At 48.0% G+C, this 24,931-nt stretch overlaps 1 protein-coding gene across 2 annotated transcripts; it reads left to right on the forward strand.

Annotated features, from left to right (window-relative positions):
• On the forward strand, positions 1-13,457 carry KISS1 (KiSS-1 metastasis suppressor). 2 transcript variants are annotated; one of them, XM_038749726.1, is made up of 3 exons: positions 1-82; positions 4,075-4,209; positions 13,061-13,457. In XM_038749726.1, the coding sequence occupies exons 2-3, from the start codon at positions 4,107-4,109 to the stop codon at positions 13,435-13,437; spliced, it is 480 nt and encodes a 159-aa protein (XP_038605654.1). In that variant the 5' UTR covers positions 1-82; positions 4,075-4,106; the 3' UTR covers positions 13,438-13,457. The 2 variants fall into 2 exon arrangements, with proteins under 2 accessions (XP_038605654.1, XP_038605655.1); XM_038749727.1 differs by lacking the exon at positions 1-82 and adding an exon at positions 309-356.
• Positions 13,458-24,931: the final 11,474 nt, after the last annotated feature.

Raw genomic sequence — 24,931 nt, forward strand, 5'->3', positions numbered from 1 at the left:
TTTGTTCAAAACTGTCCGGGGTCAAGAAGAAGCTGCGCAGGGGCACGAAGTATCCCTCCAGCAGCCCCATGATCAGCACCAGGTACACGCAGTCGGCAAACTGAGTCTCTAGCTCGGTAACTTCCAGATTCAGTTTGTTCAGGTGCTTGTTCACGAAAGTGAACAAGGACTGTGCCTGGCTTTTTCCCTGAAGAGGGCTGAGGGAGGGGGGTGCGAAGGGGAAGTAGAGGTGGGACGGAGCCGGGAGACGTCACTCTGACTTGATAAAGAGGAGAGAGGTTCTCCTGGAGTTAGAGACAGAGAGAGAGCTGCAGAGCCTGGGGAGACGCCCAGACCTGGCCAGACCCGAAGTGAAGGTAGGTGGCCAAGGTGAGGTAAGTGGCACCAAACCTACCCTCCAAGGAACCTCAGAGGGGGCAGGGTCTGAAAAAAAGCTTTTGCTGAGCCAGAGCAGATCTGGAATATTTGGGGGTGGCACAGGCAGGTGCAAACCGGGGGGGCTTCTTGAGCAGAAGGCGTTGGTTCTCATTTCTTTCCCATCAGTGAGTCTCCCCGCATCCCCACCCCAAGGGTTAATACTGCCAGGCTGTTCAGCATGAAGCTGGGCCTCATTTGCATGCAGGTACTCACTGCTGAGGCTCAGAGCTCCAACCTGAAGGGCAAATAAACTCCAACAAGTGGGCCAGAGGAGGCTAGTCCCGCAACGAGAGTGGGCAACTGTCGGGAGCGGGAAGGACCAAGCAGGGATGTCCCGCAAAGCACCCCCGAGGGGCGACCCATCACTCTGCCCAGCCTCGAGAAGCAGTATAGTCTAGTGGAAGGAGCACAGGCTTGGGAGTCAGAGGACATGGGTCAGCTGTGTGACCTTGGGCAAGTCGCTTCACTTCTCGGTGCCTCCGTTACCTCATCTGTAAAATGGGGATTAAGACTATAAGCCCCACGTGGGACAACTTGATTACCTTGTATTCACCCCAGAACTTAGAACAGTGCTTGGCAAATACCGTAATTATCATTACTATTGTTATTATTATTAAGCTCGTCAGTCCAGAGGCAGTCCAGAGTGTCCACAAGGGATGGGGTGGTGGTCTGCTCCTGACATTGTGCACACTCCCAAATCCTTTGTACAGTGCTCAGCGCATGGTAAGCCCTCAATACATTTTACTGAAGGATGGATGAGGAGGGAAATGCAGATTTTCACTTCCGTCCTGGAGAGAGGAAAGGCAGGGAAGAATGAGGGAATGGCAGAGAAAGGGGGATCTGAGAGAAGGGATGGGTCGAAAGGAGGGGGAATCCCAGCAGCTCGGCTTGGTGAACCGGGAGAAGAACAGGCTGAGGATCGATTGAGATGAGGGCTGCAAGAAGCCAAAAGGTTTCATTTCCTCTTCTCCCACTCCCTTCTGCATCACCCTTGCAGTTGGATTTTCTCCCTTTTCAGAGAATAAGGGAGCTTTAAAAATGCAGTGCTATGATTCCATAGTTCAGTCCTGTAGCACCTGTAATTTATTTATTTTTATTAAAGTCTGTCTCCCACTCTAGACTAAGCATGTTGTGGACAGGGAATGTGTCTACAAACTCTTTTATATTGTATTATCTCAAGCTCTTAGTACAGTGCTCTGCAAAAAACATGTCTGATTGATTGATGTGGACAAGTCACCACCGCTCCTGAGCAGTTAATACAAGGACGGAGGCTTCCACTGGAATGAGAGGGATTTAGATTAGACTGAGCACATCTTTTCTGACAAAAAGGTTTGTGAGTCACTGCTAAGAGTGTCCAAAAACAAGGCCACCCCTTTCCGGAGATTCTCATCTGTCATTCAGTTGTGGTCCTTCCCCAAGATAGAGAGATGGACTGAGTGATTCCCTCAAGATACCCTTTCAGCCCTGCAACTCTGGAGGCCTGTCTCTGAAATCATAATTACTGTGCATTTTTAAAGCACCCCTAGTCTCTGAAAACTTGGGGATGCGTCACAAAACCTGAAAGTCAGTACGATTACAATTCAAAGTGACAGGAAAGACCTTTTACCCCGAAAGGGATCCAGAATCATGTTCTTTAGATCCCAGTTGTGAAAGCTGTTTTGAGAAAATTAGAATGTGATGGGAGAGGAATTGAGCCTATAAATTGCTGTCACCTAGGAGGTGGGCTGAATTTTCTAATAAGGGGAAAAGAATTATGAAACCATACCCCAGTGCAATTAGCCCTGAACCCAGATGTGTTGTCACAAACCCTCAAATCACAAAGGATGGCTGCATCTCCCATGAGTTTAGATGAAAACGATTCTTGAATTTCAACAGCCAAGAAAGACATAGAGGGGCAGGGTGCCCTCTCTAAAAGAGAAACCATGGCGATTAGCATAAGGGCAAAGTAGGGGAGGGCAAGTTATGGCTGAGCAGGAAAGGGCAAGGTAGGGCTGAAAGTAAATTTATTAGACTGGAGACCCCTTAAATTCATGTTTTTGTTTTTACAGCCTTTTTCTTTTCCCCCAATATCTGGATATCTGTTAAGCCAAATCTTTTCCCAGTGTGACTTAAAGTGTGGATTCAAATGCATTCCAATAAACACAGAAAAGTAAATCTCCCATTCCTGACTGTTGCCATACATTTTCCAAGGTAAATAGGAAAGCTCCAATTTGGATCTGAAAACTGTAATGGTGAAAAGCACTGAACTTGCCCCAATTGAGTGGAGGGAAGACAGAGTTCCTCGCAGGAACTCAACATGATCTGTCTTTGTCCAGTGATCTCCTTTAGATTAGAAGCTACTAGGGGATGGGGGCAAGGTATATGATCTGATAAGAACCTAGGGCTTAGTAATACAGTACCTTGAATGTTTTTAATTATTTCCAAATTCCTTTCACATCATTTCTCTCAACTCTCCTCATCCCAACCCCATGAGCCAAGAAGGGGCATAAATGATTCTGATTCTTTCCATTTGACAGTTGGAAGAACTGAGATGTCCAGAGAGGGTAACTGCCTGCCAAATAACAATAATAATGATGGTATTTGTTAAGTGCTTACTATGTGCAAAGCACTGTTCTAAGCACTGGAGGGATACAGGGTGATCAGGTTGACCCCCGTGGGGCTCACAGTCTTCATCCCCATTTGACAGATGAGGGAACTGAGGCACAGAGAAGTTAAGTGACTTGCCCAAAGTCACACAGCTGACAATTGGCAGAGCTAGGATTTGAACCCATGACCTCTGACTCCAAAGCCCATGCTCTTTCCACTGATCCACGCTGCTTCTCTACAGGTCATACAAAGCCTGAGTAGCAGAGAAGGGGCTCAGCCCAGGCCCCTTAACCCCCATTCAGAACACTTTCATTCAATCGTATTTATTGAGTGCTTACTGTGTGCAGAGCACTGTACTAAGCACTTGGACCTAACACCTTCTGCTAATCCTGTTGGGCTCAGTAGTTATGCCACGTGGCTCAGTGGAAAGAGCCCGGGCTTTGGAGTCAGAGGTCATGGGTTCAAATCCCAGCTCCACCAGTTGTCAGCTGTGTGACTTTGGGCAAGTCACTTCACTTCTCTGTGCCTCAGTTACCTCTTCTGTAAAAATGGGGATTAAGACTGTGAGCCCCCGTGGGACAACCTGATCACCTTGTAACCTTCCCAGCGCTTTGAACAGTGCTTTGCACATAGTAAGCGCTTAATAAATGCCATCATTATAATTATTTTTATTATTATTATGAGACATCATGGCTTAGTGGAAAGAGCCCAGGCCTGGGAATCAGAGGACCTGGATTCTAATGTGGCTCCACCACTTGTCTGATGTGTGACCTTGGGCATATAGTAAGCGCTTAATAAATGCCGTTATTATACCTTGTAACCTCCCCAGCGCTTAGAACAGTGCCACGCTGCTTCTCAACTAGACTGTGAGCCCGTTGTTGGGTAGAGACCGTCTCTATAGGTCGTTGACTTGTACTTCCCAAGTGCTTAGTACAGTGCTGTGCACACAGTAAGCGCTCAATAAATACGATTGAATGAATGAATGAATGAATGAATGAACCAAGGGCAAGGGTAACAGCTACTTCCAAGGTGCCATGTTTAGGAAATGGTCTTTTTTTTCTCTCATTTTAGGACTGCTCTGAAAACCCCCTCCGCCTCCCACGATGAGCTCCTTGACTTCTCGGCTGCTGCTGCTGTTCCTCTGTGCATTTCCATTTGAAGAGACAGTGGAGAAATTCACCCCTCTTCAGAACCCCAGATTTTCAGGTACAGCATCCAGGGGGGCAGGGAAGGAGTTGTGGGATCTCTGGATTTCTTTTTTTTTTTAATGGTATTTGTTAAGGACTTTGTGTCAAGCACTGTTATAAGCACTGGGGTAGATACAATTGTGATCAGGTTGGACATTCATAGATTCACTCAATTGTATTTATTGGGACACAATTGGGACACAATCCCTGTCCCACATAGGACTCACAGTCTGTGTCAGAGGGAGGAGGAGGACGTAATCCCATTTTTCAGATGAGGTAACTGAGGCACAGACAAGTTAGGTGATTTGCCCAAGGTCACACAACAGGCAAGTGGTCGAGCTGGGCGGAGAACTCAGGTTTTTTGACTCACAGGCGTGTGCTTTTTCCACTATATCATACTGCTTTTCCTGGCATTCCTTAAGTTTTGGCTTCTTTGGGAGGGTAAGGGGGTGACAGAACTATAACTGCCATGTGTTCTGAGTAGACATGATGTTAGAGAAGCAGCGTGGCTCAGTGGAAAGAGCACGGGCTTTGGAGTCAGAGGCCTCAGTTACCACATCTGTAAAATGGGGATGAAGACTGTGAGCCCCCCCGTGGGACAACCTGATCACCTTGTAACCTCCCCAGCACTTAGAACAGTGCTTTGCACATAATAAGTGCTTAATAAATGCCATCATTATTATTATTTTTATTATTGTTATGAGACAACATGGCTTAGTGGAAAGAGCCCAGGCCTGGGAATCAGAGGACCTGGATTCTAATGCGGCTCCACCACTTGTCTGATGTGTGACCTTGGGCACTTCACTTCTCAGTTCCCTCATCTGTAAATTGGGGATTTTACTGGGGGAAACAATATGGCCGAGTGTCTGGAGTACGGGTTTGGGGGTAAGAGGTCGTGGGTTCTAATCCCGGCTCCGCCACTTGTCTGCTGTGTGACCTTGGGCAAGTCACTTAACTTGTCTGTGCCTCAGGTACCTCATCTGTAAAATGGGGATTGAGATTGTGAGCCTCACGTGGGACAACCTTGTATTTCCTCCAGCACTTAGTGATTGGTGCATAGTAAGTGCTTAATAAGTACCATAATAATAATAATAATACCTCTGCACACAGTGAGTGCTTAATGAATATGATTGAATGAATGAATACCTGTTATCCCTCCGGCTTAGACTGTGTGCCTCATGTGGGACAGTGATTCTCTCCAACCTGATTAACTTGTATCTACCCTAGCGCTTAGTACAGTGTTCGGCACATAATAGGCACTTAACAAATGCAATTAGGAAAAACAAGTCCTTTGATGAGTGCACCAGATCTGTTTGGAGGTGAAACCTGTGAGGCACTTTCTCTTGGCCCTCCCTCTCTGGGCTGCACAAAATCATTACCTGGGAAACAGAAACCTGAATGCCACACTCCCCAGGGCAGAAGGGAAGCAATGTAGCCTAGTGGAAAGGGCTTGGGCATGGGAGTCAGAGGACCTGGGTTCTAATCCTCTCCCTGCTATTTGCTTGCTGTGTGACCTTAGGCAAGTAACTTAATTTCTCTGTGCCTCAATTATCTCACATGTAAAATGGGAATTAAATCCTCACCCCTCCAACTTAGTCTCTGAATCACATGGGGCTCACAAACTATGTACAACCTGATAAACTTGTATTTACTCCAGCACTTAGAACAGTGCTTAACGCATAACATGGCTCAGTGGTAAGTGCACGGGCTTTGGAGTCAGAGGTCATGGGTTCAAATCTCGGCTCTGCCACTTAGCTGTGTGACTTTGGGCAAGTCACTTGACTTCTCTGTGCCTCAGTTCCCTCATTTGGAAAATGGGGATTAAGACTGTGAGCTCCCGTGGGACAACCTGATCACCTTGTAAACTCCCCAGTGCTTAGAACAGTGCTGTGCACATAGTAAGCACTTAATAAATGCCATCATTATTATAACAGAAGCTTAACAAATACAGTGTGGCTCAATGGAAAGAGCCCCAGCTTGGGAGTCAGAGGTCATAGGTTCAAATCCCATCTCCGCCAATCGTCAGCTGTGTGACCTTGGGCAAGTCACTTAACTTCTCTGTGCCTCAATTCCCTCATCTGTAAAATGGGGGTGAAGACTGAGCCCCACGTGGGACAACCTGATCACCTTGTAACCTCCCCAGTGCTTAGAACAGTGCTTTGCATATAGTAAGCGCTTAACAAATCCCATCATTAATTAATTAATTAAATACCATTATGGAACAACAACAAAAAAGGCTGTGGTATTTGTTAAGGGTAGGGAACATGTCTACCAACTATGTTATAGTGTACTCCCCCAAGCGTGTAGTACAGTATTCTAAACACAGTAAGCAACTCAATAAGTATGATTGATTGATTAAGCATTTATTATGTGCCAAGCACTAACTAAATGCTGGGTTAGATAGCTAGGATGCAGTTCACATGGTGTCTGCCCTACCTCCTTCCTTTGAAGGAGCATGGCTTAGTGGATAGAGCATAGGCTTGGGAGTCAGAAGGCGCTGGGTTCTAATCCTGGCTCCTCCATTTGTCTGCTATATAACCTTGGGCAAGTCATTTTGATTCTCTGGGTCTCAGTTCCCTCATCTGTAAAAATGGGGATTAAGAGTGTGAGCCCCACGTGGGACAGGATTCGGTCCAATCTGATTAACTTGTATCTACCCCAGAACTCAGAATAGTGTGTGGCACACAGTAAAAACTTAATAAGTACTATTATTATTATTATTATTATTATTATTATTATTCATTCATTCATTCATTCATTCAATCACATTTATTGAGCGCTTACTGTGTGCAGAGCACTGTACTAGGCACTTGGGAAGTACAAGCCGGCAACATATAGAGACGGTCCCTACCCAACAACGGGCTCACAGTCTAGCCTTCTGTTCCTCTTAATCTGCTTTGCTCTAAGTGTTCTTCGAGAAGCAGCGTGGCTCAGTGGAAAGAGCACGGGCTTTGGAGTCGGAGGTCCCGGGTTTGAATTCATTCATTCATTCATTCAATTGTATTTACTGAGCGCTTACCGTGTGCAGAGCACTGTACTAAGTGCTTGGGAAGTACAAACTGGCAACATATAGAGACAGTCCCTACCCAACAGCGGGCTCACAGTCTAGAAGGGGGAGACAGAGAACAAAACCAAACATATTAACAAAATAAAATAAGTAGAATAAATATGTACAAATAAAATAAATAGAGTAATAAATGCGTACAAGCATAGATACATATATACAGGTGCTGCGGGGAGGGGGAAAAGGGGGAGAGGAAGTAGAGGGCTCAGTCTGGGACTTGTACTTCCCAAGTGCTTAGTACAGTGCTCTGCACACAGTAAGAGCTCAATAAATACGATTTGATGATGATGATGATGGAGGAGGTGAGCTCTCAGTAGGGCTTTGAAGGGATTGGGTTTTCTCTTTCTCTGACAGACACCTCAGCATCGGGGCAGGGCTCTGTTCACTGTGTGGGGGTCCACACTAATTGCAACAGAATGACCTATTCTCTGGGGTGGGTTAACTTCCAAATCCCTCAGAGTGGCCCAGTGTCTTGGGGGCCCTGGGCGTCTCACTCCCCAGGGCAAGAACCAGGGGGAGGGCACCACAGTGGTCAGGTTTTCCCAAGCGCTTAGTACAGTGCTCTGCACATAGTAAGCGCTCAATAAATACGATTGATGAGGATGATGATGATATCTGGGTTTTCTTCTCAGGCCTGCTGCCCAACAGCTGAGTGGTCTTGGACTGATAATTTAGCGCCCCCTACTGGACTTCGGTGAACACCTGTCCATCTTTATAATAATAATTAATATATAATTATATATATAATATATAATAATAATTAATTAATTAATAATTAATAGTGCAAAGCACTATTCTAAGCGCTGGGAAGGTTACGGGGTGATCAGGTTGTCCCCCCGTGGGGCTCACAGTCCTAATCCCCATTTGACAGATGAGTTCACTGAGGCCCGGGGAAGTGAAGTGACTTGCCCAAAGTCACACAGCTGACAAGCGGCGGAGCCGGGATCTGAACCCGTAACCTCTGACTCCAAAGCCCGGGCTCTTTCCACTGAGCCACGCTGCTTCTCCAACTTTATCTTTATCTTATCTTAAACTTTATCTTTCCCTGACTCCCGTTGTTTTCGGGCAGCAGCGTGGCCTAGTGGCTTTGGTGTCATCATCATCATCTATCTTATTTATTGAATGCTTACTATGTGCAGAGCACTGTACTAAGCGCTTGGGAAGTACAAATTGGCAATATATAGAGACAGTCCCTACCCAACAGTGGGCTCACAGTCTAAAAAGTCAGTCACAGTGTCAGGGAGCCTGGGTTCTATTCCCAGCCCCACCACTTGCCTACTGTGTGATACTGGGCAACTCTCTTAATTTCTCCGTGCCTCAGTTACCTCATTGGTAAAATGGGGATTAAATAAGTGTTCTCCCTCCTATTTAGTCTGTGAACCCTATGTGGAAGGCCGCGGCATGCGCACTGCATGACAGTCGCTCGGGAGGGAAGGGTAGTTGTCTACTCTCCCAGGGCAGCGGGGCACGCCGGGAGTTGTAGTCCATGGTTTGGGCGCCTTTAATAATAATGTTGATATTTATTAAGCGCTTACTATGTGCCAAGCACTGTTCTAAGCACTGGGGTAGATACAAGGTAATCAGGTTGCCCTACATGGGGCTCACAGTCTTAATCCCCATTTTAGAGATGAGGGAATTAAGGCACAGAGAGAGTGATCTTCTGTCGGATACGATTTTTGTTGTTGTTCGTCTCCCCCTTCTAAACTGTGAGCCCGTTGTTGGGTAGGGACCGTCTCTATATGTTGCCAACTTGTACTTCCCAAGCGCTTAGTACAGTGCTCTGAACACAGTAAGCGTTCAATAAATATGATTGAATGAATGAATGAATGAATGAGACAGGGACTGCATCCGGCCCGCTTATGTTGTATGGTATTTGTTAAGTGCTTACTAAATGTGGAACAGTGAACTAAGCGCTGGGGTAGAAACAAGCTGATCATTCATTCATTCATTCATTCATTCGTATTTATTGAGTACTTACTGTGTGCAGAGCACTGTACTAAGCGCTTGGGAAGTACAATTTGGCAACATATAGAGACGGTCCCTACCAAACAGTGGGCTCACAGTCTAAAAGGGGGAGACAGAGAACAAAACCAAACATACTAACAAAATAAAATAAATAGAATAGATATGTACAAATAAAATAAATAAATAAATAGAGTAATAAATATGTACAAACATATATACATATATACAGGTGCTGTGGGGAAGGGAAGGAGGTAAGATGGGGGGGATGGAGAGAGGGACGAGGGGGAGAGGAAGGAAGGGGCTCAGTCTGGGAAGGCCTCCTGGAGGAGGTGAGCTCTCAGCAGGGCCCTGAAGGGAGGAAGAGAGCTAGCTTGGCGGATGGGCAGAGGGAGGGCATTCCAGGCCCGGGGGATGACATGGGCCGGGGGTCAATGGCGGGACAGGCAAGAGCGAGGTACGGTGAGGCTGAATCACCGTATCTGAATTCAGAGGCTGAATCCCGTATCCGAAGCTAAATCCAATCCCACCTACCAAAAGTCTCCCAGTTGTTGAAGGAGCCCAGCAGCTCTAGAAAAAATCCATTGCTCTCAAACTCAGCCAGAACCTCAGGGGCGATGTTGGCTCCTGGCCAGGAAATCATCAAATCCACACCTTCTCCCGCTAGCCTCCCCTCCCTCTGGCCCCGGCCCCCTGTCCAGGTCTGTGGGGGTTGGCAGCAGTTCACAAGAAGCACAGAGCCTGGGCCCTGCCTCCACCCCCACCCCACAGCTTCCAATTGAAACTAATCAACCACTGCAATTGGCTGGAACCATTGTGTCCGCTGAGAACTGGTTACCCTGATCTCCCTGCCAAATACAATAATCACCCTAACGAGACCAGCTCCTCCTTTCTGAAGGGCTTTCTAAACCAGCCTCCTTAACCCCAAAGGATGAAAGGGAAAATGAGATCCAGAAAGGGGAAATGAGTCAGCTTAGGTCACCCAGACAATCCAATTCATTAAGCAGTTAGTTAGCCTCCTTAGAGTTGGGCTATTAGTTCAATCAGAGACGAAGGACGGAGGTCAACGTGCTTGTCTCTATTTTCCAGAGGAGGAAACTGAGGCTCACAGAGATTGTGACTTTCCCCAGGTGACACAGCCAAACAGAATGAGAACATGCAGCCCCTAGGCTCTGTGGTGGGCACGAGTCTTGAGAGTTACATGATCTCCAGCGCGTCTACTTCTGGGGCTCAGAGGAGGGGTCCCCCAACGCATTCCCCCAAGGGAAGCAGTGTGGCCTAGTAGATAGAGCACAGGCCTGGGAGTGAGAAGGACCTGGCTTCTAATCCCAGTTCCACCACTTCTCTGCTGGAACAATACTGCTGTATTGTTTTCTCCCAATCAGCGCAGTGCTCTGCACACAGTCAGAGCTCAACAAATACGACTGAATGAATGAAAGAATGAGCCCCATGTGGGACAGGGACTATGTCCACCTATGTCCAAAGTGACTTGGGCAAGTCACTTAGAGAAGCAGCATGGCTCAGTGGAAAGAGTCCGGGCTTTGGAGTCAGAGGTCATGGGTTCAAATCCCAGCTCCGAAAATTGTCAGCTGTGTGACTTTGGGCAAGTCACTTCACTTCTCTGGGCCTCAGTTACCTCATCTGGAAAATGGGGATTAAGACTGTGAGCCCCCCGTGGGACAATCTGATGACCTTGTAACCTCCCCAGCGCTTAGAACAGTGCTTTACACATAGTAAGCACTAAATAAATGCCATCATTAAGTCACTTCTCTGTGCCTCAGTTACCTCATCTGTAAAATGGGGATTAAGACTGTGAGCCCCGCCTTGGACAGGGACTGTGTCCAACCTGATTAGCTTGTAACTACCACAGTGTTTAGAACAGTGCTTGACACATAGTAAGGGTAACCAATACTAAGTGAACTTTCGTTTTTGGGGGTTTTTTAAATAATATTTGTTAAGCATTTACTACGTTCCAGGCACTGTACTAAGCAATGGGGTAGATACAAGATCATCAGACAGTAGAAGAAAAAAGGGGTCCTAACCAAATGGTGTCTCTGAGCTCTAGGACTCTCTCTGGGGCCAGGCCCCACTCAGGGCTGTGGCTGAAGCTGGGAGATCTGGTGAGAGCTTTTTCAGGGGAGGTTAAACCCATCCTGATGATGATGGTATTTGTTAAGTGCTTACTAGGTACCATGAGGTATAGTAGAAACAAGATAATCAGGGTGGACACAGATCCTGTCCCACATAGGACTCACAGGCCAAGGGGAAGGGAGGACAGGCACTGAATCCCCCTTTTACAGATGAGGAAATTGAGGCACAGAGCAGTTAAGGATTTCCCCCAGGCCACACAGCAGGGAACTGGCACAAATCCATGTCGTTTGATTCCCAGGCCAGCGTTCTTTCTGCTAGGCCATGCTGATTCCTTGGGAGAGGAGGGCAGCGACTGGGAGAAGGGGAGGGAAGGAAGGAATAAAGACTGAGGACTGAATGTTTGAAGGGAAATGAATAGGAATGATTGGACTGGTATGCAAATAGTATTCAACTCAATGCAAATGAGAAGCAGTGATTCCCACCGTCCCAGTACAGTAAAGCCAGAGTGGGAGGCCGCTCAGGGTTAGGACTGTGGGGGCCAGCCTGAGAGTGGATAATAATAATAATTGTCGTATTTGTTAAGTGCTTACTATGAGCCACACAGTGAAGTAGATAGGACACAATCAAATTGGACACAGGCCTCAGTCCACGAGGGGCTCATAGTCTAAGTAGGAGGGAGAACATGAATGGAACTGAGGAAACTGAGGCATGAAGACATTCAGCGACCCACCCAACATCACACAGCAGGCAGTGGCAGAACTGGGATTAGGACCCAGTATCCCTGACTGCCAGGCTGTGCTCTTCCCAGTGTCATGTGGTCTAATTGATAGAGCATGGGGCTGGGAGTCAGAAGGACTGGATTCTAATCCTGCCTCTGCCGCTTGTCTGCTGTGTGACCTTAACTTCCCTGGGCCTGAGTTACCTCATCTGTAAAATGGGGATTAAGATTTATTTATATATTTATTTATATTGTATTTATTTGATGTCTGTCTCCCCCACTCTAGACTGTAAGCTCAGTGTGAGCAGGGAATGTGTCTGTTTACTGTTGTATTGTTTTCTCCCAATCAGCGCAGTGCTCTGCACACAGTCAGAGCTCAACAAATACGACTGAATGAATGAAAGAATGAGCCCCATGTGGGACAGGGACTATGTCCAACCTGATTAACTTGTATCTATTCCGGTGCTCAGTACAGTGAGAAGCAGCATGGCTCAGTGGAAAGAGCCCAGGCTTTTGAGTCAGAGGTCAAGGGTTCAAATCCCGGCTCCGCCAATTGTCAGCTGGGTGACTTTGGGCAAGTCACTTAACTTCCCTGTGCCTCAGTTCCCTCACCTGTAAAATGGGGATTAAGACTGTGAGCCCCAAGTGAGACGACCTGATCACCTTGTAACCTCCCCAACACTTAGAACAGTGCTTTGCACATAGTAAGTGCTTAACAAATTCATTCATTCATTCAAACGTATTTATTGAGCGCTTACTGTGTGCAGAGCACTGTACTAAGCGCTTGGGAAGTACAAGTTGGCAACATATAGAGACGGTCCCTACCCAACAGCGGGCTCACAGTCTAGAAACACCATCGTTATTATTATCACAGTGCCTGGCATATAGTAAGTGCGTACCAAATACCAGAATTATTGTTATTATTATTATGTCCTAGGGGATCTTGGAGCCAAGGAGACATGATCCTGAAACTTGTCCTTTGGTTTCCATCGGGCTTCTCTCCTGACAGCCTCTCTCCCTGGCTTCCCCTTGCAGGAAGGCGGTCTCGGCAGCTAGCCAGCCTGTGGGAGCAGACCCCGGGCCTGTGGGAACCTGTCCGGGAGCGGACTCGGGGCCAGTGGGAGCGGACCCCGGGCAAGTGGGAACGGACCCCTCCGTATCTGGACAAGAAGCCGGGGCCAGAGGCAGCTGAACAGATGGCCAGGTTGGCCCTGCTTTGCCCGGCCGAGGAGTCCCCCAGCCAGGTGTGGCGAGGGCTCTGCCCCACCCAGAACCAGCTGGTGACGGACCCCCAGGGCAGCGTGCTGGTAGAGCAGGAGAAGGACCTGTCCGCTTACAACGGGAATTCCTTCGGCTTGCGCTACGGGAAGCGGCACGCGGGCGTACTCAAGGCTCGGCTGAAGATCTGGTAGAGGCCAGCAGGTTGGGACGAGGGGGCTGTTTGAAATGAATTTTAATGTGGTGGGGTGGGAAGGGGGGATCAAAACCAGGGGTTCTCGGGAGAGGGTGTGGGGTGGGATCGATCCAGGGCCCAAACTCTAGGGAAGAGGGGTCAGGGCAGGGATTGGAGGGTTCTCCCTTTTGTGGGCTTGTTTCCATCTTTTGGTGGGGTGGGGGGGCTACACAGTGGACTACTGTCACGTAGCAGGAGAGGTGGCCATCTCTGACCCCACTCTGGCTGCTCCCCACTGGGGCCTGCTGTAAAATAGGGAGCTGGGGAAGCTGTTTAGATGAGGCTTGGTTTAGCACGTCTAGCTCCAACATTTCCTACCCAAAGTCCAGCTAAACTGAGCTTTTATGACTCACTGTGTCCTGCGGGGGGATGCTCTGGACCTGTAACCATGGCAATCCCAAAATCTCCCAACTGCAGAGGTGATTCCCAAGGAGGATGATAAACAGCAAAGGGAAGGAGACAGTATGGGGTTGCTGTGATAACTAAACACCAGATGCATGACAGCCTTTACGCTGTGTCCGAGCCCAACCCCTAGTTTTTTCCTTGTGTTGGTGACATTGTGGGGGTAACGCCATTGGGTCATCTGTTACGCTATTATGACGCCACTTTTCTTCTGGGGGGGCACACCTCAAACCCCACCAACCTCCCACTTGGAAAACTAGGGCCAGCGGATGACGTGTGCATGTACCCGTGAGGGAGCAGGTACTGTGGGTGGATCGTGTGAGTTTTGTGGGTATAATGTGTGTGAGCCCTTGCAGTTAACATCCCCCCAATTTGCACTGTGCCCCAAGCCCTGGGGATTCCTAGAATTCTTCCTCCTTGGCCAATCCAAACACCCCTCTAAAAGGAGACAAGCCCAACTGTGCTTATTATGGAAGTTTGTGAATTGCAATCTGATGAATAAAGGCAAATATCTGTGTTATGGTGTAATTTCTGTATATCCCTCTGATGCTGCCCATGGCATCATTTACTGTGTGACACACCCTGTGCTGAGCACTGAGGTAGATGCAAGATAATCAGATTGGACATAGTCCCTGAATCATATGGGTGATAGGTCTACACCAGGGGGCTCTTTGGGAGGGGCACAGGGTGGACCAATCCAGGGGATGAACCCTAGAGGGTGAGGGAGCACTTCTCAGTAGAAAAAGCAAGTATTTTACCTCCACTTGACAGAGGAGGAGGCTGAGGCATAGAGAAGTTTAGTGACCTGCCCTAGGTCATGTAACAGGCAAGAAGCAAAGTCAAGCCTAGAGTTCAGGTCTCCTGACTCCTAGTCGTCCATCTTTCCACTAAGCCATGCTGCCTCCAAACATGATTCTTGTCCTCACACATGATCTGAGGGAGAGACATTCTATTCCATAGGAGTTTCAAGCCCAAGCCACCGTGGCATTCCAAGACCCTTGCCTGGAATAAAGATGAAGGCCTAGAAATGCCAACTGAACTAAAATCCATGCTTTCCTCTCCATTCAAGCTGCTATCATGTTTATCCAAGCATTTATCTTACCCTGTTTTCATCTGCCTCCTTGCTGATCTCCCTGCCTGACTCTCCCCACTCCAGTCCATACTTCACTCTGCCGCCCGAATCATTTTTTTACAAAACCATTCAGTCCAAATTTCCCCCCTCCTCAAGAACCTCCAGTGGTTGCCCATCCACCTCCATGTCAAACAGAAATTCCTTACTGTCAGTTTTAAAGCATTCTAAATCTTGTCCCCTCCTACCTCACCTCACCGCTTTTCAACTACAACCCAGCCCACACACTTCACTTTCCGAATGCCAACTTACTCACTGAACCTCAGTCTCATCTATCTCACCACCAGCCTCTCACGCATGTCCTGCCTCTGGCCTCAAACACCCTCCCTCTTTTCATTCATTCATTCATTCATGCATTCATTCATTCATTCATTCAATCGGATTTATTGAGCGCTTACTGTGTGCAGAGCACTGTACTAAGCACTTGGGAAGTACAAGTTGGCAACATATAGAAATGGACCCTACCCAACAACGGGCTCACAGTCTAGAAGGGGGAGACAGACAACAAAACAAAACATGTGGACTGGTGTCAAGTCATCAGAATAAATAGAAATAAAGCTAGAAGCACATCATTAACAAAATAACTAGAATACTAAATATGTACAAGTAAAATAAATAGAGTGATAAATCTGTACAAACATATATACAGGTGCTGTGGGGAGGGGAAGGAGGTAGGGTGGGGGGGGGTGGGGAGGAGGAGAGGAAAAAGGGGGCTCAGTCTGGGAAGGACTCCTGGAGGAGGTGAGCTCTCAGTAGGGCTTTGAAGGGAGGAAGAGAGCTAGCTTGGTGGATGTGCGGAGGGAGGGCATTCCAGGCCAGGGGGAGGACGTGGGCCGGGGGTCGATGGTGGGACAGGCGAGAACGAGGCACGGTGAGGAGGTTAGCGGCAGAGGACCGGAGGGTGCGGGCTGGGCTGGAGAAGGAGAGAAGGGAGGTGAGGTAGGAGGGGGCGAGGTGATGGACAGCCTTGAAGTCGAGAATGAGGAGTTTTTGCTTGATGCGTAGGTTGAATGCAGCTGCTGGAGATTTGTGAGGAGTGGAGTAACATGCCCAGAGCATTTCTGCACAAAGATTATCCGGGCAGCAGCGTGAAGTATAGACTGAAGTGGGGAGAGACAGGAGGATGGGAGAGCTTGTTGTGGGCTGGGAATGTGTCTGTTTATTGTTGCATTGTACACTCCCAAGCACTTCGAACAGTGCTCTGCACACAGTAAGCACTCAATTAATACGACTAAATGAATGGATGACTGACTGAATGAATAGCCGACAGATGATCGCTCTCCCCACCTTCAAAACCAAAAGCACGTCTCCTCCAAGGGGCCTTCTTTGACTAAACCCTCATTTCCTCTTCTTCCACTCCCTTCTGCTTTGCCCTTGCACTTGGATTTGCTCCCTTCATTCACCCCTCCCTCAACCCCACAGCACTTATATATATATATATATATATGTATTTTATTTATTTATATCAATGTCTGTCTCCCTCTATAGACTGTAAGCTCATTGTAGACAGGGAACATGCCTACCAACTCTTTTATATAGTTCTCTCCCAAGCGCTTAGTACAGTGCTCTGTACACAGTAAACACACAATAAACATGATTGACAAGTCTTCCAGCTCTGGGCTCACCTGACTCAAGAAAACCCTAGGCCAACCTCTCACCCCCACCCAACATCATGCAGGGGACAGACTGGCTGAAAACAGACAAGTGGCTACCCCCATGTGACGACCAGTTTCACTGGCCTTCAGACTTAGGAGAGGGAGGGGAAAACCAGGAGAGTCTCTTCCCTGAAAGCCTGGCCAAACCAATCAGAGAGAGGGATTGAGGAAGAAGTAGGGGGGCCATGTTTGGTGAAGAAGAAGACCCTTGACCATCTTAGAGGTGAGAGATGAGTGAACTGTGTGTCTGGGAGAGCAGGACACAGGGAGAGCTCATGCTGTGGATCCTGGATGGACACAGGGAGGGATTGGAGAGGATCCCTGGAAATTTGAAGTCCAGTGGCTAGAACTCTGGAAGAAGGAGGCTCTTGCCTCTGACAGGGAGAACAATGGGAACCTTGGGACACCTGTGGGGAATTACAGTGTCCTGGAGTGGGAAGTAGTAGATCTGGGGACAGGCAGTTAGAACTGGATGTGTTTTCTTTTGTTATATTGTTAAGAAATTATTATATATTATAAAGGTCTCAGGTCTTGGTGTCTGCCTATGGTAGGGGTTGGAGAAGTTCTGGGCACCAGGGAGACATATTGATTGGGGAGCCATGGGCGTGGGAAGGAGCACTTTGTCCATGAGCTTCCTGGAGCCAGTTTAAGGATGGGGGTGGTAGACTAATCCCTGATTACCTCTATGCCATCTGTGACTTCAGCCAGAGTGGTGGCAATGATATGGCTGCAATCAATCAATCAATTAATCAATGATGTTGATTGAGAGCTTACTATGTGCAAGAGCACTGAACTAAGTGCTTGGGGGAGTGCTATAAAACAGAGTTGGCTGACTTGCTCTCTTCCCACAGTGAGTTTATAGTCTAGAGGGGGAGAAAGACATTAATATAAATGAACAATTTATAATACATAGTTTAAAGACTTGGGGAGTAGTGAGTAGGATGCCCCCAAAGCCTACATTAGAGGAACAGATGAACTGGAGGGCTTTAAAATCCAACTGAGGTTGACTGGGGTCCACGTGACTCCGGAGGCTTTTTCGGCCAGAATTTAGGGCTGAAATACACTGGTAATATCACACCCTTCCTCCCTTTCCCCCAGGATCAGTGCCCACGTGGATTAGAACTCGAGTTTGTGATGCTGCTGAGGAGGCATTGATGTTGGGGGAGGCCTGTGACCAGGCCTAGGCCCCCACCGGGGTGTCTCTCTGGGGGCTTCTCTCCATAGGGATTTTTATCCTTCACTGTTGGACTTGGTTCTCTCTCTCCTGGTCCTCCTCAACTGAGAAAACTCCTCCCTGCATTTTCCTTCCATTAGGCCAGTCTTCCAAATGTCAAGCCAGCCTGTGGCCAGCACTAAGAGGTGATCCCCTCAGGCAAGACTAAGGACTGGGAAGACAGACTCAGACAGGGCCGAGACCAAGTGGAAAGAGCCAAGGTTGAGGCCCAGCAGAACTGAGAGAGAGCCTGGGGCCGTGGTGTTGAGATGAAGTCACACTGCCACCGTTTTTATAGACACCTGCCTGATTCAACCAGAATCACGCCAAACCCTAGAACATTTCTTTGGGGATCCCTGCCTCTGATTGTTCCAGAACCATAGTATTCCTTTCCCAGGTCCAGCCATGTGCCAGACTGTGGAACTTGGCAGCCGGAGTCCCAGACTGGGCAAAGTAATTGAGTATCTTGGGTGTGAGAAAGTTCCCGTTTTCGTCCTAGTTCCGGCAGGGGACAGGCCAGCTGAAAACTGGGGGAATGGTTACCGTAAGCCCATCCGGGCTTTCCCTGGCCACCTCGGAGTCAGGGGGCTAAAGCCTCTTAGCTGGGGTCCGGGTCAGGATCACCCTGGTCCTGAGACCTCAGTCAGTTTCCTCCATGGTCCCCAGGAAAGCAACCAGTTCCCACCCCTCAGAACCCTCCCGCTTCAATTCCACGGCCCCGTCCCCGGAACTCTTCACTCAATTGTTCAGTCCCGCGGTGCATGCCCACACAATGCCGCCCTTAAACCGGCTAAGAAGGCCCCGTTCGTCACCCTTTCATTCCCCTTCAAGGCCTCAGCTGCTCATCTCCGCATGCAGGGCCCGGCCCTGATTGAAAAATTCCTTTGAGGAACTGGGCTGCTGCCACCTGAGGCTCTGGGAGAGTGCAGGATTGAGGGGGCCACTGGAGGAGAGGAGGCTGGGGTGGAGAAGAGGCTGGGGAGAAGAGGCCAGGTCCCGGGCTCAGGTGAATCAGTGCCTGGCAGGAGACAAGTTGAGAATTGACCCACACTGTCCTGGGTCCCCAAAACCTTCGTGCCCTGAGACAGGTGTCTGGCCTGCCGGTGCCAATGCTGGAGGGAGGGAATGTGGGGGGGGGGGGGGGGGGGCCTTCATTTATAGGTTAAGAAATCTCCAGCTTTCCCAGTTCCTTGGGAGAAAGGGAGAGGAAATTTATGTGACCCCCAACCTGTTCTCACGTCCCTTTGGCTGTCCTGGGCTCTGGACCCAGGTAACCTGAGACTTCTGTCGCAACCTCTTGGGACCCCGATATGACGCAGCCAGGAGCCCCAGCAGTCAAAAGGCCCCAAGACGTCTCTGTGGGAAAAGCTGAGAGGCAGGCAGACTTCTTGCATGGAGGCACCTCGTAGATGACCTCAGATAAATCCCCTCCTCCCTCCCATTCTCCCTTCCTCTCTCCCACCATGGGAAGGAGCTCAGTGCCAAGGAGAACCCTCTTCTGGGCAGATGTGGGACCTGATTCTCAGCCAAGAGAACATCAAGTCCTCCTGCTTTGGTGACTACCATACTGCTCGGTGGTCTTAGTGGACTAGGCTGTTTCCTTCGGAAGAGTTGGTTGGAAAATGTATCCGACGGAGAGGGAGAAAGTCCTGCGTTGTAGCCCAGCGGGATGGTGTGTTGTGTTTCTTCTCTTGTTCTCGGTCTCCTGGTCTATACGATCAGGAGCCTTATTTTTGCTCTGCCCCAGAGAACTATGGGAGAATGTGCTCATGTCAAGAAGAAGCATGAACCACTGGAATGGTGGCCAAGTGAGATGGCATGAGCTCTCTTCCCTTGAGTATCCTTTAGCCAAGCAGGAACCCACCTGGGGCTGAGGGAGCAACTGTTGCCCACCGCTCCTCACCAGTGGCTTTAAAGCACTCAATCACCTTGCCCTTTTCTACCTCACCTCACTACTCTCCTAATACATCCCAACCCACGCACTTCACTCCTCTAATGCTAACCTTTTCACTGTACCTCGATCTTGTCTATTTTGCCACTGACCTCTCACCCACATCCTGCCTCTGGCCTGGAATACCTTTCCCTCCTTATATCCAGCAATTACTCTCACCAGCTTCAAAGCCTTATTGAAGGCTCATCTCCTCCCAGAGGCCTTCCTTAACTAAGCCCTCCTTTCCTCTTCTCCCACTCCATTCTGCATCACCCTGACTTCTTATCTTTGATCATTCCCCATCCCAGCCCCACAACACTTATGTTCATATCTGTCATTTATTTATTTATATTCATATCTCTCTCCCCCTCTAAACTGTAAATTCGTGTGGGGAATGTATCAGTTGTTGTCGTACTCTCCCAAATCCTTAGTACAGTGCTCCACCCACAGTAAGCACTCAAATATGATTGAATGAATGCATGAATCATTCAATCAATCCATGAAGGCAGGGGAATGAGTGAGTTGAGTTCGGAAATATCACTTGATCGCAGCATCTGTAAAAATGCTGGGTTCTCCCCAGATGCAGGGCTCTAGAAGTCCAGCGCTCTTGTCTTCGTTCCCTGTGTGACCTTCCCAGCCTGAATTAAGGCCTTAAGGCCCCAAACAGAATAAACCGGATCCCCCCTGCTCTGTTTTATGGAGAAAGGAGCCCCTGAGTTGGGAAGAAGAGAAGTTGGAACCCAGGGATCCTACAGCCCCAAATGTGGGTCACCTCTATCCTTCCCCCAACCCTGGGGATCAGCTCCAACATAGAGACCCACCCACTGGCCCCCTGGCCCCCTGTGCTTAAGTGGCTCTTGCTCTCTGAGGGGTGGACAAGTTCAGTCCGGCTCAGGAGGCTGTTTGAGGAGCTTGCGTCAAGGGACCACTGTGGGAAAGGAAGCAGAAAGCAACGGTCAGAAGTCGTCCCCCGCCCTGGCCCCAGGGGCCTTGTCCAGCCAAGCCTGAGCTTTCCCAAAGCCCAGGGGAGGGTTTCTGGCCCTGAGGTTCTTGGGCTGCCCACGACCCCTGGCACCCTTGACCTCACCTCAGCTCAGTCAGTGGGGTCTGCTGATTCCTAGTGTACCCCTGGACACAAGACTGGCCTTCTCTGAGCCAGCTGGAAAGTGCAGCAGAGACTTCCTCCTTTAGGCCTCAGGAGCGGGAGATGTGCCGGGTGATCTCTTTTAGGACCTCTTCGATATTCATCTCCACGTCCTTGCCAGGCACAGTGGGAATCAGAAAAACAAAATGCAGCCAGTTCTGCCAGCGGGTGTGTTTTCACTGCCCATCCCGACTAGAAAGCGATGGCAAAATTTGGGAGCCTCTGCCCACATCCATTGTCTGCCTGGATCCAGCGCTGAGAGGCCCAGTGGTTTGTCTGGTGGCGGGCACACCGTAAGGACTGCAGCAAGATTTTCCCTCAAATCAGGGTTCTGCCAACACAAAGTGCCGAGACTATGACCCTGTAACGTTGAGGTAGCATTAGACTGTAAGCTCATTATCTGCAAGGAATATGTCTATTTATTGTTGTATTGTACTTTCCCAAGTGCTTAGTACATTGCTCTGCATATGGTAAGCACTCAATAAATACAATCGAATGAATGAAGGAAGGAATTACTTTGACTCCACCACGGTAAGGAGAGCTTGTACCCTACACCTGAAGAGAAGCAGCATGGCTCAGCATAAAGAGCGTGGGCTTGGGAGTCGGGGGTCATGGGTTTGAATCCCACCTCCCCTACATGTCTGCTGTGTGACCTTGGGCAAGCCACTTAACTTCTCTGTGCCTCAGTTCTCTCATCTGTAAAATGGGGATTAAGACTGTGAGCCCCACGTGGGACTACCTGATCACCTTGTATCCCCCCCAGCGCTTAGAACAGTGCTTTGCACATAGAAAATGCTTAACAAATACCAACATCATTATTATTATTATTATTACACCTTTCCCCAGGTCTGATGTCACGTGCATATATGCAGGTCCTCTCTTCAGTAACATAGCACACTGAGCCCAGATCAGCTCGTGACAACAGAATAGCATCCCTCCCTCCTTAATTGCAATTGAGCCAAAGAGTCCGGAAAACATGTGCTATAATTGTGGCATTTGTTACGCGCTTACTACGTGCACTGTACTTAGCTCTGGGGCGGATACAAGAAAATCAGGTTGAGCACAGTCCTCTTCCCATATGGGGCTCACAGTCTTAATTCCCATTTTACAGATGAGGTAACTGAGGCCTGGAGAAGTGAAGTGACTTGCCCAAGGCCACACAGCAGACAAGGGCAGAGCTGGGGTTAGAACCCACTACTTTCTGATTCCCAGGCCCGTGCTCTATCCACTACATGATGTGTTATGACAGCATGACCTTGTGAGAAGCAGCATGGCCTAGTGGACCTGGGTTCTAATTCTGACTCTGCCACATATCACATTTGTTCTGTGACTTTGGGCAAGTCACTTTTCTGTGCCTCAGTTACCTCATCTGAAAATAGGGATTAAATCCTATTCCCTCCTATTTAGACAGTGAGCCCCATGCGGGACAGAAACTGTGTTCAACCTGATTAGCTTGTATCTACCCCAAGGCTTAGAACAGTGCTTAGCACACAGTAAGCACAGAAGCACCAGAATTATTACTAATGACTATTATGGCAGAACTGAGAGCATTCATCATTTTAAACTTCCTCTTCTCAGTTCCACTGACCTTCATTCACTCACCTCAGTTTAATAATAATAATTATGGTATTTGTTAAGCACTTATTATATGCCAAGCACTGTTCTAAGCACTGGGGTAAATACAGAGTAATCAGGTTGTCTCACGTGGGACTCATCCTTTTAATCCCCATTTTACAGATGAGGTAACCGAGGCACAGAGAAGTTAAGTGACTTGCCCAAGGTCACACAGCAGAGAAGTGGCGGAGGAGGGATTAGAACCCATGACCTCTGACTCCCAAAACCATGCTCTTGTGGTGCTTCCCAGCTTAACATCTTGTCTCAAAGCTCTGAAAAATGGCTCATTTATGCCCAAGATCAAGCAGAACAACATAAAAATCTCTCATATACTCAAACAATCTGAAATATCTCACGCGTCTGAACTTGTTTTTAAGCCCCCAAAAAATCAGCAAAGAATCAAATAAGGCCAAAGCCTTCATCAAGAAAGGTGAAACCTCTGCACAGATTTTTCTGAACAAAAATACGTCAAACACATTTTACCTGGTTTGGTTGACTCTCTGGGCTGCACTAAATTTGAAAGCATATCATACCAATATACCAAAACCCTTTGTACAGGGGGCTTCTCACACAGCACACACTCAAAGTTATTGGTGAAGCTTAAAGATGAAGAAAACTCAACTAAATCCAAAGCAGTAACCTAGCCCAAAGAGCCTTTCAACTGCTCAGGGAAGCTCTCTGTCACAATATGCACAAACTGTTGTAAGAAGAGGGGCTAGGGAAGTGTCTAACTCTATTACTCACTTCACTTTTTTTTGGTAAGCTTAGTTAATTAAAAATGTAATGAATATTAAAGATATAATCATAAGGGAGCACCTCATGGGATTCTATTGCCTTTTTGGATTTTGCAGTGCTGGTAACAGCATTTTATGGAAGGTGAGGTGGAAATGAAGCAGAGACAGGTAACCAAAATGATGAGGGGAATTCTGTGGGAGAATAGACCTCAAAAATGGCAGGAGACATGACTGGATTCAATAAAAACCATGGAGGATGAGGACCAATTTAACACAGAAGCCTTGCTCACCAAATATCACAGCAGGACTGGGAAATACTGAATGAAGCTTAAAGTTGGTTGGTAAAAGACAGGGGAAAATAAGCATGTTGCAGAGCAGACCACATTCTCCTACACTGTGAAGCTTTTTACGAAAACTTGCATTAAAAAAACCTGGCACTGTAGCGCTTATCCACATCGGCACAAGCTGTTTCTTCCAATGTCATGCAATTTTGGACATAGAAAAGGCTTATTGATCAGACAAGAGTGCCCTAATTTCTTAGTTCTAGCCAAAGTGCAATCAATCCAATCAATGGTATTTACTGAGCACTTACTGTGTGAAGTGTACTGTACTAACCGCTCGGAAGAGTACAATACAACAGAGTTGGTAGACATGCTCCCTGCCCACAAGAAGCTTACCATATAGAGGGGAAAAATAGACAAAATAAATTATGGATATGTACATGAGTGTTGCGGGGCTGTGTGTGGGTGAAGAGGGAAAACAAACATTATGTCAGGACTGTAGAAATAAAAAGCTTGTTACCAATTTAAGTTTTTCAGATAGAAAGTCATTGACAGGTTCAGTTAAATTCACGAACCTGAAGTCGATAATGTATTAACTGGAAAAATTTAGGGCTACTAAGAAGTTCATCCCTAATCATAAGGCTGGATGTCAAACAGATAATCAATTGTTCTTCCAAGCATCTTGTGGTATCACTGACAGAAACAGAACACACTGCTTAATGAACCACTTCCTTTCCTTGTGAAAATAATCACTTGCTGAGTTCACTGCATGCTCTGACCTCTCCTCCCCTCCCCACAGCAAGCCACCCTTTCGCATGTTGTCATTTAACTTGATGAAACCATAGTCCCACAGCTTGAGAAGACTCTGAGAATCCAAGGCCTTTACATTGTGTCTCAACATCCTCTGTTGGAAAAAATGGTCAAAGAAGTTGGTCTCACTTTAAAGAGGGCGGGGATCGGGGGGAAACCAAGGCCTAAAAGAGTGAGCAAGACCACCAAGCTCACTAGTGGCAGGGCTGGGACTAGAAGAATCTAGGTCTTTTTGCTCCCATTGTCCAGGAGAAGAAAAGTCAGCAACCTTCGTAAGACTCAGAGTTTCCTGTCGGACAGGGAGTGGATGGAGGTGGAGAAGAGAGGGTTAGTGGAGGGTGAAAGGAATGAGCATAGGAGGAAAGTGGGGAAAAGGATCAAGGGATAGAGAAAGGAGAAGGAGAAAGAAAATCCTAGAAAGAACCACAGGAGGGATTAGGGTTAGAATCAGGGTTCTAGTTAGATGAAAGATTAGGGTGAGGATCTGGGTTAGAGCTAGGGTTAGGGTCCTGATTATTATTATAATTAATCGTATTTATTG

The sequence above is a fragment of the Tachyglossus aculeatus genome, chromosome 7 (assembly GCF_015852505.1).
Source record: "Tachyglossus aculeatus isolate mTacAcu1 chromosome 7, mTacAcu1.pri, whole genome shotgun sequence".
In the NCBI taxonomy this organism is placed as follows: Eukaryota; Metazoa; Chordata; class Mammalia; order Monotremata; family Tachyglossidae; genus Tachyglossus; species Tachyglossus aculeatus.